Here is a 17549-nt window from a genome sequence, read left to right as displayed (position 1 = left end):
CGCCAAACGACGTCGAACGCCGAGAAAGAAACGTCCCGTGTGTAGAGCGATTTAAGCGTAACGAATAAAAGTCTGCCAAAGAGAGAGAGAGAGAGAGAGAGAGAGAGAGAGAGAAAGAGGAAGAGAGAAAGAGATAACTGATATTATGCGACTCTTCTTTTTACACACATGAAATGTGGGATGGCTTTGTTTTTTTTATGATAACGGTTGCGGGGAATATAATGCGCGGAGTAACGTGTGGTCTTATATTTGCGTCCGGTGTAATATTAAAAAGCGCAGAAGCTCGTTTGTACTGACAAAATAGAGGTACGAGTTATCTTTTCTTATTTTTTTCAAATAAAAGCAATAAATTTTCGCTCAATCTTAGTAAAATCGACAAAATTCAAACTTATTATTATTGCACTGGTTAATTATATAATTTTAAGATTATTATAAAAATCTTGAATTACTTTGATATGATCTAGCTCCTGATCTATCTTAAGATAGGTTTCGAATTAAGAAAAATATATATTTGAGGATTAAGTAATAATTATATTCCACCTGATATCTCATTTTAAATTTAATCCTGCTATTTTAAAAATGAAATGTCAAGTATTTTTAATAAATTATTGCGCTGATAAATTATTTTCCCAAAAAATGTTAACATTCTTACTTATTTACACATATAAACACGTATTAAAAGAAAAGAGGACAAGTTTTAAATATTAAATATCTATGAGACGGAATATACGTCATAATGACGAATCAGTTCGGTGCCGAGCTTGGTCTGGTTGGTGTTATTAATAAATTCGCTTCCCAAGCGACGTACTATGAATCATTCGATAGGCAACTGGGGAGATTCTATTAGACTGATTGGTTTGCATCTCTCTATGGTTGAATCTATGCCGATACATCTTTGTATACCAACCAAGCGCAAAATGCAACTGTCATCTTTGATATATTTGAACTACTTGGAAAGAGTGTACATGTAAAGAATCTAGGGATGATGTATTAAGTCGTACTTAATGTGAATTTTATTATTCGATGTAGTTCTCGTTATAATTTTACTAGTTAAAATATTGCTAAATATATACGTATATAATCTCACGATCAAAGAAAAATGAAAATTTAAAATAAAAAATTTATTTCTTTAATGAAAAAAATTTTTGATAAATTCTCGTTTAATCGGCGCAAAAATATGTAAAAAAAATCCATCAAATCCAATTTAATGAACTACTTTGTATAAAAGATATTGTAATGCAATATTATATTGCATAATGATTTAAATAACTCTGTGAAGGAGAATCCCGTGATGGAAAACAATCGATTAGAATGCTTGCTCTGAATTCGCGGTATTCTCCTCGGGCAACCCGTATCAGCATAATCTGATTCAGTTAAGCACCTTGATAGCAATGACAGAAACGCGCATGCAACATTCTTCTATTGACCTAGTTCGAAAGTCGATCGCATAAATTCAGAAAAGATTTGTCGTCGACACGATAATGAACAGCATTATGAAAAAAATCTATAGAGATTAATGCGATTTAAATTTAAAAGAAAGAGAGATGTATGTATAAAAAAAAAAGATAATAATTAAAACGTACTATATTGAGCTATGCTCACGACGTGATTAAGTAACTTAATTACTGAATCATTCGTATAATAAAGGTTTATTAATTTATAGATAGCTTTCTCGTCAGTAATTTATTTTCAACGTATATATTACATAATTCTTGCTTAACGTTTATTACTCATCATTTTACATTCCTGCCATTTAATCCCCTTTTCCCATCTTAGTTTTATTAAACCGACTCTCCAAATACGGCTAATCTGCGGACTTCCTCTTTTTACACCCTCGAAGGAATCAACATAGGCAACCGCAACAACTCAGCTTACGTTAAAAACGTACTACGCCCCGGATAGGATTAGCGCCCTAATTTATTGACTCCCCGCCACTAGAGCGAAATGAGGGGGAAGCTCGAACCACCCGCGGCTCGGAGTTAACGGCGTTTTACAAGGGGGGTTGGGGTGACCTTTCGCAGGGGAAAGATCGCCACGAGTCGGAAGATGCATATTGCATGCTTGTAATCAAGTCTGACAAAATCCGCTACACAGAGAAAAAAATATATCTCGGATTGCCGTCCTGATCTAATTTATGGCATTCCGTTGCGATGATTCTCTCACGTTCCGAAAGACAGACATGTATATGTGTACAAAATGTATACTCCGTATACATACATGTATAATTCCCTGAATCAACCATCGCTTATGCGCATCGAAAAACCTCAATGTCTCCGAGATCCGATTCATTGATCCGTCAAACTCGAAATACTTGAAATGTCAAGATGTAATATAGAAATAATCTGTATAAATGATATTATTCCACTTCGATTACCATGAAAATGACATAGATATAGACAACAAGAATAATTCAGTATTTTTCTGTTCTTTAAACTTATGTCATATTTATGCACATATTTTATGTGCACTGCTACGATGAAAATACTAATTGAAATGTAATTTTAATGACTGCTGAATCCAGAATTATTCGTGAATTTTAACTGCTTTAATTAAATATTTTACTTTTTTCAATATGTTTTTATATCAAAATAAGAAATTTTCTTTCTTTTATTTTACATATATTTTTATATAATATCAAATTTATGAAGTATGACTTTCTCAAACTTAGAATAATCTCTTTACAATTTTATATTAAATATAATTAAAAAATCTCTTAATAGAGAATAAATCTTTAATAACAAGTTCGAAAAATTAATATAAAAGATAGATTTCTATCATTGTTTTTATATATCATTTCTGATTAAAATATTAAATTTTAAATGATAGAATATGACATAAATTTTTATAGCAAGATATGTATAATATTCCTGTTATATGTATAAGCTCTCTAATTTAAAATTAAACACTATATGCGCCAGTCTATTATTATAAAGTTGAGGACGATAACATTTATTATTGAAGAATGTTATTCATTTATAATTTCGTAATATAAGCATACATTGTAAGAAAAGATAAACTTTGATTAATGTAACAAATAAAAATAAAAGAATATCGAGGCCATTTAATGGACAGCTTCTATTCATACTTGTACTGCATTATGTGGCATAATAAAATGACTTACATATGAAGGGCGTAAAAGTTTGCATTCCGTCCAATTCCTTTTAACGAGGCAATAACAGGCGTCTCGAAAAACTCTTCCTAACACAGATCCTCTTAATTAAGAACACCAGGCGAGTGTTAGAGAAGAAAATCCAGGGACGATGTTCATGTTTTCGAAGCCTAAGCATTCTCTTCATTCCTAGAATCAGAATTTTCCATTCTATTAACATTTGCATAATGCATGTGAAAAAACAATATTAAAGATATACACGTTACATAAAGGAAGTTTTAATATAAAGTACAATAAAATACGTTATACATATATGTGCTATTATATTATATATTATATAAAATATTGTAACAACCACCATAATAAAACATTTATAAATAAACTTTATATATGTTTTAAACATCTAAATATCAATAATAAAAAAAAAAAAAACTTTGATTCGTTAAAATAAAATCAATTTCAAATTCAATCCATAAAATGTAGTACCTACAAGATACTCATATTATGTCATATTAAATGATATTAAATCTTCATCCGCGTTAAAGTCTCTAGTCTTTTAAAATTTAATCGGAAATATGTCGAAACAATAAAAGAAATCTATTTTTTTTAATATAGTAATTTTTTGAATACTTGTTTGTCTATTAAAAGACTTTTTTTATTATATATAAAAATTATTTTAAGTTTCAGAAAATTACACTTATTTATAAACTTGATATAAAACTGTATATTTATATTTTGTAAATACTTTGTTTCAAAAAAAGAAAACACATATATGTATAATGATAATGTATAATTATAATTTAATATATTCTCTTCACAATTCTAAACAATATCGGCTAAATAATTTGTTTAATTTATTCTAATAATTTTACACATAAAACTTTTTGTAGAACTATTAAAAATAAAGCTAAAACTGTCAATAAATAATGAGTTTTCACAAAGTGAGACACCAGTTTCACACACACACACACACACACCCATCCAAATGGAATTGCACGAAATATGTTATGCGATAATAGCGATAAAAAAAAATAATTCCGCGAATAATATCGATATTTATATGTGCGACACGTAAAAAATTAATCGACGATATTCATATTCTAATAATGCAAACAATATAAAAAAAACGCACGTTGCGATTCGCAATTAGACTACGAGATTTTTACTGTCTTTTTACAATTAAAAAGAAGGTCTCTGCCTTAATCAATTCTATTTCTTATGGATATAGATATATCGCATGTATATAATATAAGTGTAACAATACAGAAAAAAAATGTTCAGGTTAGTCGATATTCAAGTATTGTTTTATATAAAAATGATATAAGAGAAGATTAATCCGTACCATTACCCACGTATATAGTATCATTCATACTTCAAATAGCTTCTCACGACGTTCCAGATTTCACAATGCAATTATGCAACAATAAATATGTCATGCGATACATTAAATTAAAATTAAAACCGTTAATACTTTATGAAATTACGATTCTTCTCTCTCTTTCTCTCTCCGACCATTCGAACACTTTACATTCAAATACGCTTTAGTCACTGCTATTGCCATCTAGTGGTGACGTGGATGTACTAAACATCAAGTATCAATAATTAGGATAATTACATTACCGACAAGGTATAATTCCGAATAAGAAAATTGACCGATTATCGAAAATGAAAAAATAAATATATAATAATATCAACTCGAGAAATATAAATTATGCTTATTTTATCGTTTTATTATACGATATATAAATAAACATAAGATTATAAATGAATTTTTTTTGTCGCAAATGATAGATGTAACCATTAGAAAGATTTTATTTACATATATATTATTATTTAATAAATATATACGATATAAATAAACAATCTGTGCTTGTGAAAAAATATACCATTTCCAAATACGAAAATATGAGAAATCTAATTGACAGATACGAAAATGTAGAAAAATAAATATTCTATTATGTTTTTACATTGCTTATCAAATATAAGATATATAATAGAGAGATAATTATAGAAATTTTTCCTATATACCTGGATCATCTGCATCAACTGCATTCTCGTTGCACTTTGACGCGAAAGTACGCGAGAAAAAGATCCGGTTCCCAACATTAACCTAAATCGCGACTTATAGCGAATTATAAAACGAACACGAACTGATAACGAATTGTATACACTATGACACTATGAAACATTTTTACACACGCGAGACTCACTTTTAGACAGTAATAATAGCAAAATACGGAGGAATTCGGGTAAAATTCACTCGGACAATCCGCCGCGATACGTTCGCAGTAACTGATTCCGCGCGCGATTCGAAATCTGCAAGAGCGACACCAAGACGTGAAACGGCGAATTAATCGTAGACATTTTTCTCAAAGAGAAAAATACGGCTTGACAAATACCTAATAAAATACTACGAGTTATTATACATCGAGTAATAATAATTCGTAGTATTAATCTTACTTATTTTAATTATATACTATAAAGCTGAATTATACATATTCGCAAAGCGAATATTTGACTTTTTATCGATTGTTGGTCAAAAATTAAATCACAAGTTATATCACGTAATTTATTTGCTACACACACACACCTGTAATCTAATCGAATAGTCAGCTGATTCTGGCTGATCGCTGAGCGCTGAGCCTCGTAATCAGATGCAAGTGGCAGAAAAAGAAATGGTCAGAGACGAATATCCAGTTCCGGAGGAAGGAAAAAGAGAGGAAAACATGGAGGAAATTGTACAACCGGAAGAAAATAATCCCGATAACGTCAATGAAGAAATGGACTGTACCGAGGACGAAGAACAGCCCGATGACATTAATACATGTCTGGAGGAAGATGCATATTCCGATATCGGTAAATAAATAAATCTTTTTTATGCACAAAAGTGCGAATGTACTTTTGCAACAAATTTAAAAATTATTCTATATTTATAATTATTAGTTCGACAATTTGTAATTATATCTATACGTACGACCCACTGTTGTTAAGTTTATAAGTATACAGGAAATTAAAAAGAGACGAGACGTAATGACATTCATAATGCATGTTTAGAAAAGTGCATAACTAATTTTGAAAACAAGCATTTAAATCATTTAGGAGTAACAAGCTTTATCAGCAAATAATATACAATATAATGACAATACAAATACAATTATGGAACATAATTTTTTGCAACTAAACAAAAAAGAAAAAATCTTGTTAAAATTATTAAACAATTATTTTTATAATATTGCAATAAAAAAATTAATTATTTATAATTGCATATAGGTATTAAAGCATTAGAGGATGAGTTGGACCATTTGGAAACTGCTCTGGACCATTTAGAAAAGAAGAATGATGATATACATGCAGAATTAATTGAATTGTTGCAATCTAATCGCGAGGCTAGGAAACAATTTCAAGAATCCCTACAAATTGAGAGTCAACAATCACAGTGATAATTATTTTATATTTAGAAAATCACACATTTTGTTAATTTAATATCTATAGTTACCACTCCATTATGTTATAAATGAACTTCCAACGTTAGAAGTGAAATATTTTATATATCTGTAATTATGAAAAATATATTATAATCTATTCTAAACAAAAGCAAATTATGTTTATCAATATTTGAGTATACAAATTTCAATAGCATTTCTGGTAATAGGAGAAATAAAAAAAAGAGTGCAATTTATCATGTAATTACATACATATTCAGAAATATTAATAATGTTTATTTATTTTATATACATAGTGATGTCGTTATACATAGTGAATTAGATTAAAATTATAATTTTTATCAAAAATATGTCACACCTGATAGGTATACATATTATTTTACTTGTTAAACTCTAATGAATCTTTTATTTAAGGAATACTATATTTTTAAATGTAATTTATAAATTGAATTATACATTGATATATAAATCCTGTAATGTAAAACAAAAAAAAATATATTTAAAAGTAAAACTCCATATATGTATATCCTAAAATATACTCTTAATAGTAAAAATCTATTGTGAGAAAAATCTCAATAAGGAAATAAAAGCCTTGTATGACTTTTTTCGTGCACTTAAGAATTGTCATAATTGTGCAGATGTAGTATGCTAAATAAGAAAGGATTATCCAAAACGAGTAATAAGTACATATGAACAGTTATGTAAGTATTATATATTTATTTACGTGTAAACAAACATTTAACATAATAATTGTTGGTGGTAGTAAAAGTACTTTTATTCTAATTTTTCAATTACATTTATATAACGGATTTAACAATAAAGAATTCTTATACTAATAGTACAAATAGAAAAAAATGAGAGCTTTGTATATTTTATATCTGCAAAATAAAATCCTGTGTTATAGCATTCTTAATTAGTTAAGTAGTTTAGTTCATCTTGATATCCTATCTAACCAAACATAGTATCTATTTACAGGCTGATAAAAGATAAAAACTATCAACTTAATAAGTTGAGTTATTTCCTGGCCCCTTTTATCTCTAAATAAAACAATTATTTTTTTTATTATACATTGAGTTTAGTAAAATAATTTACACCATAAAGAGTGACATTGGATAAAATTCAATATTTTTGATAATCTCTTTTTTCAATTTACATTATACATCAATCTTTGAATGTTTCAGAATTTGATATCTCAAACAGTGCAGTATCAACACATTGACATATGACATACACTTGTTTAGGTGAAAATACTCCATTAATATTCCTCATCAAACAAATTTAGTGTTAATGTGAATTGACATTAGGTGCTCTATCCCACAGAGTGCAAAAATACACAAACAGTATGACTAATTTTAGTATAATTAATAAATACTTGTCACACATATTAATGATTCTTTTGAACTCTACACATTAAAAAAAAAAACTTTAGTTTAAAATTTAATTTATCGCAATTAATAAATTTAAATCTTTATAAACGAGAAATGTACATGTATATGGCTGACACTTTACTGTGTATAAAATTACATAACAAATTTTACATACTAATTTTAAAGTAATATGCCTAAGCTTTGTTTTTGTAGTAAATATAAAAATCTAGCTATACTTATCTCTAAATCAAATAAAATATTAACATGATAATGATGCAATAATATGTAATTATGGTTTTTTACTATACAATTTGAGTGGTTTAATTCACTCATTGTACTGTATAAGTCAAGATAAGAGGAGCAAGTGATTTGGTGCATCTGCATTGGATGTATAAACACACTCTTATAAGAACGCAACACATCAACTTATTTTAATACAGGTTCAAGATTAAGATTTCAGTGTTTTAATCGACTATACACTGACAATGACAGTTCTTTGATAAATTTAAAATATAAAATAAATTAGATATACTCAATAGAACTGTGACTAAGATAATATTTTCTTGTTGAAAAAACTGATGCAATTTTGTCACATTAACAGTGCACACACATGTAAGTACCATATAGTGTAATCTTTCATTATTGTTACACATATTCACATCTATTAAAATTCATTACAGTATAGATATAACATCAGGGTTTTGAATTGTGTACGTGAGAGATAAGAAAGTTCTATGTAGAATAAAGATACAAAATTATTTTAGAAATTCACAAGGAAAATTCATAAAATGCATAAAAAAACATTACCTATAGATTCAAGAATGCATATAAAACACTGAAATCTTGACTTGCACTATCACCTTTTACATTTTATTCTTGTATCATATTATAGTATAATCTATTTGAAATAATTAACAATTGTGAAGGAATAAAAAAAATATAATCAAAACATCTTTTTTAAACGTGTATGCATAAATTTATCACAATCTAAACTTTATTATAATCTAATGTTTCATACATTATATGAAAACTTGATATTATTCTATATTTACTTTTCTTTACAAAGCTAATTATAAGACATTTTTTAAAAAGAAAATTGTAATTATATACAAGCAAGTAAGAACAAAAGTTTTGTTAATTTTCGTATGTTCATTTATAAGATCTTGAAGAACTATAATTATTTCAGCATCTGATTTTTTTTTCTTTAGTGATATATTTAAGATTGCTCTTTTATACTTTTCATTATGTTTGTTTCAATAATAAGTTTATTAATAAGCTGTTTAGATTATGTTGCAGATATTACTCTTATTTTACGTGATAGTAAATGCTGCAGAATTTTTAACAGCATCTTTGATCCTATTTTTTACATTTTTTATCATTTTTTCTAGATAATTAATAATCCAGAAGTTGAGTTCCCAGCAAAAAGCTAAAAAATAGAGATTTATTAATAGATTAAATAAGTCATATTATATATAATAAAGAAAAAAAAAAAAAATATATATATATATATATATATATATATATATATATATATGAGTGTAAGTCATAATGTGTATATTAATTATATAAATTCAAAATTTATTTATATTAAAATTTTGCAAATATATATTTTATATGCATTGAGTTTTACAAAATTTTAATTATTTGAATCTATTTAAGATACAATACTTGAATTAAATAATGATTACAATCTCAAGTCATTGTATAAAAATTTAGACAGTGTATAATATACTGTATATAAATATGGGAATTTAAAAGTTATACACGATTTATAAATCATTTATCAATATAATAGAAGTTTTACTGATTATTATCAATAAATTTCAATTAAACTATAATAAAATAAGCAATTTTACAGTAAACATATTTAAAATTACTCTTTTTTTAATTATACATACATATCATTATATGTATATTATACAATATTGGGAATAACTTTTGTTAAGAAAAAACTATTTATCTGATTACAAATCTTGTATAATAGCAGCAAATCCAATGAATTTCATATGTTATAAATGTATAAACTAGTCCCTGTAATATTTATAAATTAATAAAATCTCTATGATTGCTAAATACATTTCATTTAGAATAACATATAATGAAAATCAAAGAATTGTAGAAGCAGTGATCAGCCTGTAAGAGAAACTATGTCAAATAAAAATTGTCTGTACAAGTGAATATCTTTTTGAAATCTGATTAATATTTGTTATCTTGTGATAATAAATAATCTTGATTAGATAGTTTTTATTATGACAGAAAGTTTAACCTGAATCTAATACACATTGAATCTGTGCAGTTAACCTTTAAAATGTAGAGAGAGAGAAGAAGGAGAGGCGGGAGAGAGAGAGAGGGGGGGGGGGGAGAGAAGAGATAATCTTAAAAATCTATTATAAATAAGATGGAGAAGCTTACCATATATATAAATAAGTGTTTACAGTTTTAGATTCTTACTAGAGAGTCTTTCTAGAGAATCATAAAGCAAAGCCTTATCGTCTAAAGAGTCTAAAGGATCTGATAGATCTGAAGTGTATAGATTGTCTGCAGATAAATCTGATGATGCAGTTGCTAGTGAAGATGATACATTTCCTAATAACATATCATCATCAAAATCAAGTAGATTGGACGTAGCATTATATGCCATAAGTTCTCCACCAACAGATCCATTGATAGAATCTGCAACTGTATAAAATAATTAAATCATTTTGATTTAATTTCATTACCTTTGTTCAATTAAATGAAACTATAAAAAGTTATATTTTTATATAAATATACACAAATATATAGATCTTTTTTTACTATTTTATCAACTCAAAAATTTAAGAAATGTACAAAAAATTTTTTATGCATTTTTTATATTAAAATATAAAAGAATATTTAATTTCACATTAAAAATTGCAAAAACTCACTTGAAGTATTATCATCGTTATTTTTTCCACAATTTGGGTTCAATTCTGGATTAATTGGTAATCCAAATGTCATTGGGTCCTCTGTATTAAACAGCTATAAAAAAGAAATTAAATATTAATAAGTTTTTTTAGAAATATATAGTCTTTTATAATAAAAAATGTTCTTTACTAATTTATTATTCTTATAAAATTTTTTTCTTTTTTTGGACTTTAATATTTAAAAATTATATTTACCCCAAGGAGAGTGTTAGCATCAATACTGTAACAGTCACCACGCAGTATTTCACGTATACTGTCCAACTCTGTTTGTACCGTTTCCAAATGATTATCCACTTGTTCCCTACACATAATATATTACAAGTATATAAAAAGTTTTAGTATTATATAAGAAACATATTGTATATAAAACATGAGGTACAGCTTTATGCATCAGGTAAAATTTAAAAAAAAAATCATTTATATATGATAAAACGTAATAAAAATTTTCATGAAAAATACGTTTCTCTCTATAATAAACATTAACATTATACAACAAACCACAAAAAGTATAAAGCAATTAAAAGTATTAGTAATATCAAATAAAAATATCACATAAAAAATGTCAAAATTACAGCTTTGTAAAATTAAAATTAATTGTCTAATAATATAAATTCTATGACGAATATAGATTTATAATAAATAATGTAAATTCTATAATGATTCGTAAAGAAATTTTTATTTTTTTTTATTTTTATATTTTGTTGATTAAATAGCTAATTATTTAAGTAGGTAGTATTAATAAATATTGTTATATATATTACAAAAAAAATAACTTGTTTTAAAAATGGAGGAAATTTGTAAGAGAAATATCTCTCCAAAAAAAAAAAAGAAAAAAAAAACTTTATTCAATATAAAATATAATAAAATAATACGTTTTCACCTCTCTTTGTATGATTAATGATTTCCATAATAAAGCGGAAAGTATACTGAATGCCATCTTACATTACCATGGTCTGTGCTGAACTTACGTCGGTTCTAACCTGTAATTAGCTTCAGATATGCCAGAAGAATTGACGCAACTCAAAGATAAATCGTTTGACGAACTTGTGCTTGCTTCATTGTCCTTTTCCTCCTGCAAAAATTTAAATGTTCCATTTTCTTTGTGCTGTTCAATATTACTTGTCGCTAAAGCAGTTGTGTCTTCATTAATGTGATCAATTCCTTTATCTGATTGATTAGGTTCTTTGATACTGCTTTCTTTATTCTTGATAATACTTTGAATGTTGCTGTTGGTGATTATTTCTGGAACAATTAAGATATCTTCTAGCTTCATCATGGATACATCATTGTCTGAGGCTTCCATATCATCTTCCGTATCAGCTGAGTTTTCCATGATATCAGTGTCATGCTCAACATCTTGAGATTCATTGATATTTGCCGCCATCGCTGCAAGTTTGGAACTGCGCACAGTCGCCACAGGTACAGGTTTGGCAATAGATTCTTTTTTTAGTAAACCGAAAGTTACAGGAGTTTCCTCAGCAGGCATTTCAAGCAAATGCAATTCTTCCCTATAAATGAAGACAAGCTATTTTGTAAATTTTTATTTTCATTTTAATGGTGCTCAAATTTAATTTTTGTCTATATTTAACTATTACTTTATGCTAAACTTATCTCAATACTATAGTAGAAATATGTGGAAAAACAATATATAGTATGTTCTAAAGCAACTTAAAAAATAAGAAATCACATGCAATCATTCTCAATATATTATACCTATAAGTAGCAAAATATTAAAGTACAAAAACTACCAATAAAATAGAAGAAATAACAGATGTACCTAATATATAAAACATTATTATGCAGATATTATGTACACAAAACAAATTCTTTTGTAACAGCAAAATAATATCATATATATGAATCTTTTAATAATGTATAAAGAATAATATTATATTGTTATCAATATACACATAGAAGCAAATCTATAATTAGCTTTTTCCTAGTTATACTAATTGATATATATATCATAGAAAAATGGTTATTTTAGAAAAATAGTCTAGGCAAAAGCTATCTGGCTGGTCAAGTGGCTTTCATTCGTTTATTTGTGTTCAAATGCTATCGCTAGGCAAGCAGCATTTGTCTAAACACTATTTAGGAAAATAGAAATAAAGATTATTTATAGCATAATAAAGCAAAAATAGTGGAAAGATTCGAGTATTTGTTTAATAGGATTAATAAGATAATTAACTGAAATATACCAAAAACCATATATACAAAAACTACGTTAATGTTTAATACTAAAATTAATTATTGAACAATACTAAATAATTACTCAAACAATATAGATTTAATATAGATGTCTTAAGATTGATATTGTATTTAGAGGAAAAATATTAAAAATATTGCAAATAAGATTTAAAACAAAAATTAAAAAGATCTAATATCACTCTAATAAAAGAATATCTTCCTAAACTAATAAACAACAGGAATTAGTTATATATAAAGCAAAATTGCATATGAATATATGGAATTAAATGAAAGAAGCAACCAAGGCTTATTAATGATTTTAAAAAATAAACATAATCTCTATAAAAAAAAAATAATAAGAAATTATGAGAATTTATTTTTTCTTGTATTATTAAACATCTCTGTATGATTCTATTCATAACATAAAAAAATATTTTAGCTATCATAACTTTTCTTATACATATTTCTTTATTAACATAATCATTTAAAAACTGATAAATGAGCTAAGAGCTCATTAATTTTTTTATATTTAATTACTTAAATCTGATGTTTCTCATGCAAACTAATAACATATATTTAAAATATCTACAACAAAATAGCTATAGAGAAATATATATCTCAGAATACCAACACCAAATAAAAAAAAAATGTTAACCTTGGTTTTCCTCCATTATCCAATGATGGGATCAAAATTTTGACAGGCACCTTGTTTTTCCTCCTAACAATATTTAAATATCATTTGGATAAATGTAAAATGATTTTGATATTCAAATAATAAATATTGTTAGATTTTGGCAAATGTATACAATCAAAGCATTAAATCTAAAATATTAGTTCAACAAAGTATTGATAAGAAATATTTTGGCATTCTCCAATTTTACAGAATATTTGCATGTTTCATAAATTTTGTAAAATAGTGGAAATTGTAGAAGTTCATTAGTAGTTTACTACGCGTACATATCTCTATACAAATATTATAGATTTCTCTTCTCTATAGATATAATATCTATAATAAGAATATTCAATATAAGATAAATTATATAGTTCATTGTATGTAACTAAATTCTATAAAATTTAATAGAATACATATTCCTAAAATTTGATAGACTAAATATTTTTTTTTTGTATCACTATATAAGAAGATACCTTATAGAATGGGTGAAAAGAAAATGCATCTCTTTTTTTTTTGTCACAAAATAGAAATTATTAGTATCTTAATTAGTATCTTAAAAAGTGAGAATTATTAATATCTTACGTTTTAATATAAATCAACTCTAAATTTTGTAATAACGTTAATTTCTCACATATTAATATTGAGTATGTATATATATCACAAAAATATAAATAAAAATAAATTGAACATACTTCTTTTTGCCCTTGCAAAGACGTTTCTTCCTCGTATCAGTTTCATGTGAATTAATTTCGACATCATCTTCTAGAATTGTCTCAGGATTCTCGACCAACTGAATATTTTCATCATTTACTGCTTCAATATATTCTTCTGGGCTATGAACAGCTGGAACTCCATTCTCCAAAATCCTACATTAAAAAGTTATTAAGATATGTATTAATATCTCACTGTATATATGTTTATATATATATATATATATATATATATATATATATATATATATAAGCATTATATAGAGTTATTAAATATTTTCCAACATGATAAATATAAATATTACATGCCTTCAAGTTAAAATGTATAACATTTACATATATAGTTATAATACTTTAGTACTACAGAGAAAAAATACATTTTTAATCAAAATGTAAATTTAAAAATTATCAGCATATGCGTGTATATGTAAAATCTATTAACTTACTCAGCGACAATATAATCTGAATCTAAATCAGCTTCCGATGCATCAAGTTCATGAATTATCGGTCCTGTAGGAGATGCTTGTGGCTATAAAATAAATATTTATTATTACATCATGTATATATCTGTATGCATGCAAAAAAAAGAATATCAAAAATTATCACTGCAATGATATTACCTTTGACAGCTTGCTTTGTTTACGTGCACGATTTGAATCATCTATCATTAATGGATATCGCCGTTTGACAGATAAACTACTTCCTCTAGATGATGGTTGTACAAGAGTAACAAGAAATTGAATAAGCTTGTTAACAATTTGTTGTTGTTTCAAGTGTTTGTGTCGTAACATTGCTATTTCTCTCCACAATGCCTCATTTTCATGTTTAATTGCGCCTAATTTACTATCCAAACTCTCTTGTCGACCTCTCATACTTCTTACTTCTGCTAACACCTTGCTCATTATTTCTTGTTTAATAGGAGTATGAGCTGCATCTTGACTTTTGCTAGAAGCAATCTAGAAAGATAGATAATATTTTACTTATTGTAATAAAATATTTTAATACATTTATATATTTAAGGGGATGCTGGATTAGGATAAGTTTTCCCAGGCTGAGAAATGACCTTAAAAGCCCAGATAAAAAAAATTTTGTTGCAGAAAATGTTGGCACACATTTTCTATAATGAAATTTTGTTTATCTGGGCTTTTAAGCTCATTTCTAAAAGTTCACAAATATTCTTTCATGCAATTGTGTCGCGGGAGAACCTATTTTATTTTGTGTATAAATTGAAACTTTTATGTTAAGCTTAAGTTTTGTTAGATTAGAACTCGATTGGTAGTCTAGCATCCTCTTAATCTTAATAATTTAGATTTTTAGAATTATATCTCTTTTATGCAATCATTAAGATGGATATAATTTGTGACTTGCCTTTAGTATTAAAAAAAAAAAAAAAAATATATATATATATATACATATAAGTTAGATCAGTGTATTTATTTTAAAAAGTGCAATTATTTTTTAGACTCAAATTGTTGCATCATTGCAGCATGTCTAAATGTACTTACTTTTCTTTTAATATGCTCCAATAAATAGGGATGTCCTTTGTAGAAAAACTGATGTGCAAATTCCATTTCATCTTTATCGCACTTTAGGCCACCCAATTCTACAGATACCTTCTTATGGAATCCATCTTCAATACATAAGGAATATTAATGAATATTTTTATCCTCTTTTCATTATCTACATTTTCAGGATGATTTATATAAGATGCAATAACTTACACATATTTAGCTGCCGTACAAAACTAGCCATATTATTATGTTTATAATAATGTGGCAATAAATCTCCTGCAAATTTTGCTTGATTTTTAATAATAAAACTTCTCCCATTCTAAAAAATATTAAACATATAAGATTATTTATCTTTGCAAACTATGATAAGTATACTATTTACTCATTATATATATATATTATTTATTAATCTTAAAATATCGTAGGCTATTTCTAATATACATACTACATATATTTTACAAATTGTACGCAATATAGAATAAATTATATAAAAAAATTCTATCAATTAGAAGCTTATTAAATCAATATAACAAGTTTTTCAACAAGTGAAGTCAATAATATTACAATTTATTTAACCGGTAATAATTTAATTATATATATTTCATACAGCATTGACGGACATTTTATTCTGCCTAAAAATAAGTATCCGCAAACTATTTGTGCGAAAGAAACGAAACGATCAATCGATAAGACAGAATTGATAATAATCGCACGTAATTTATGCACGTGATACAAAATGTCATATAGATCGCGGAAAAATGTGCATCGTTAAAAATCAACACTGGCAAGGTTTAGCCATTGCGATTATACAAGTTCTCGTGACGAAGAACCGAACTCTAGAGAACGCGTGACATCACGTTAGCTCGTGGTCGCTCGATACGTTTGACAGCGCGACATAAACAACGGCTCCGATCAACTCGTGTGCGAACAGATAAATAAATAAAGGCACTTACAGGTGACCAGCAAATCATGTTGTCCGTTTCCGGGTCCTCGACCAGTCTCCACAGTTTGGCAAGGAAAGCCGGCACTCCGGTGCCCAATTCCGTCACCGTGTGCATCCTGGGCGATATATAAAACTCAAATGCGCGAGTGGCCTCGTACAGATTTGCGGATTTGAAATTACATCGATACGTAATTCCGCATCTCAGCCGACTACAATGGCCGACGATATTATTCTGCTGACAAGCAAATAGCAGATCCGCAGGTGAAGCACGGAGGGCGAGCGCATGTGATGAATTTTACGGCCTTCCCATTGGCTGCCGTTGAAACCGGATGTCCACCAAATACACATACATATGACGCAATATGAAATTGCTAAATATACATATCACGCTGCCCGTGTTATAAGAATTGTATAAGTTCGTTATCGTTTTTCTCTTTCTCTCTTGCATAATATTTTCTTTTTATATCATATATTTATCATAGTGTAAACAATATGTGTAGATATATCTCTCTAAGAGCCTATCCAAATTTGCATAAGTGCATAAGCATCTGCATAAAGCCGGATTTACAATAAGTGTAGTAAGCTTTAAGCCATAAGACATTAACCAATCATATTCGATTATTCTTTTCACATTTAACTGTGATTGGACAACTCTTTACGG

At 27.0% G+C, this 17549-nt stretch overlaps 2 protein-coding genes across 4 annotated transcripts; one reads left to right on the top strand and one right to left on the bottom strand.

Moving 5' to 3' along the window:
* Positions 1-5632: 5632 nt before the first annotated feature.
* Positions 5633-6786, top strand: LOC140670481 (uncharacterized). The gene is made up of 2 exons (XM_072901092.1): positions 5633-5965; positions 6380-6786. Exons 1-2 carry the CDS (start codon positions 5764-5766, stop codon positions 6547-6549), a joined length of 372 nt encoding a protein of 123 aa, XP_072757193.1. The 5' UTR covers positions 5633-5763; the 3' UTR covers positions 6550-6786.
* Positions 6787-7302: 516 nt separating this feature from the next.
* Positions 7303-17165, bottom strand: LOC140670480 (heat shock factor protein). 3 transcript variants are annotated; one of them, XM_072901089.1, is made up of 12 exons: positions 16899-17165; positions 16156-16264; positions 15940-16064; positions 15055-15390; positions 14881-14963; positions 14417-14590; positions 13707-13769; positions 11845-12372; positions 11060-11165; positions 10826-10919; positions 10332-10598; positions 7303-9345 (listed from the first exon to the last, which is right to left on the bottom strand). In XM_072901089.1, the coding sequence occupies exons 1-11, from the start codon at positions 17001-17003 to the stop codon at positions 10351-10353; spliced, it is 1971 nt and encodes a 656-aa protein (XP_072757190.1). In that variant the 5' UTR covers positions 17004-17165; the 3' UTR covers positions 7303-9345; positions 10332-10350. The 3 variants fall into 3 exon arrangements, with proteins under 3 accessions (XP_072757190.1, XP_072757189.1, XP_072757192.1); XM_072901088.1 differs by having other exon boundaries at positions 11833-12372; positions 16899-17164; XM_072901091.1 differs by lacking the exon at positions 13707-13769 and having other exon boundaries at positions 11833-12372; positions 16899-17164.
* Between the last annotated feature and the right edge of the window lie 384 nt (positions 17166-17549).

This window comes from Anoplolepis gracilipes, chromosome 10, assembly GCF_047496725.1.
Source record: "Anoplolepis gracilipes chromosome 10, ASM4749672v1, whole genome shotgun sequence".
Taxonomy (NCBI): Eukaryota; Metazoa; Arthropoda; class Insecta; order Hymenoptera; family Formicidae; genus Anoplolepis; species Anoplolepis gracilipes.
Note: the sequence above shows the minus strand (reverse complement) of the source record. Positions and strands in the feature narration are given on the sequence as shown.

Coding starts and splice junctions, on each gene's coding strand:
- LOC140670481 (XM_072901092.1), top strand. CDS start 5,764: ATGCAAGTGGCAGAAAAAGAAATGGTCAGAGACGAATATCCAGTTCCG. Junction 5,966..6,379: donor AGATGCATATTCCGATATCG/GTAAATAAATAA, acceptor AATTGCATATAG/GTATTAAAGCATTAGAGGAT.
- LOC140670480 (XM_072901088.1), bottom strand. CDS start 17,003: ATGCACACGGTGACGGAATTGGGCACCGGAGTGCCGGCTTTCCTTGCC. Junction 16,065..16,155: donor TGTACGGCAGCTAAATATGT/GTAAGTTATTGC, acceptor TATGTATTGAAG/ATGGATTCCATAAGAAGGTA. Junction 12,373..13,706: donor GATAATGGAGGAAAACCAAG/GTTAACATTTTT, acceptor CTTCATTTATAG/GGAAGAATTGCATTTGCTTG.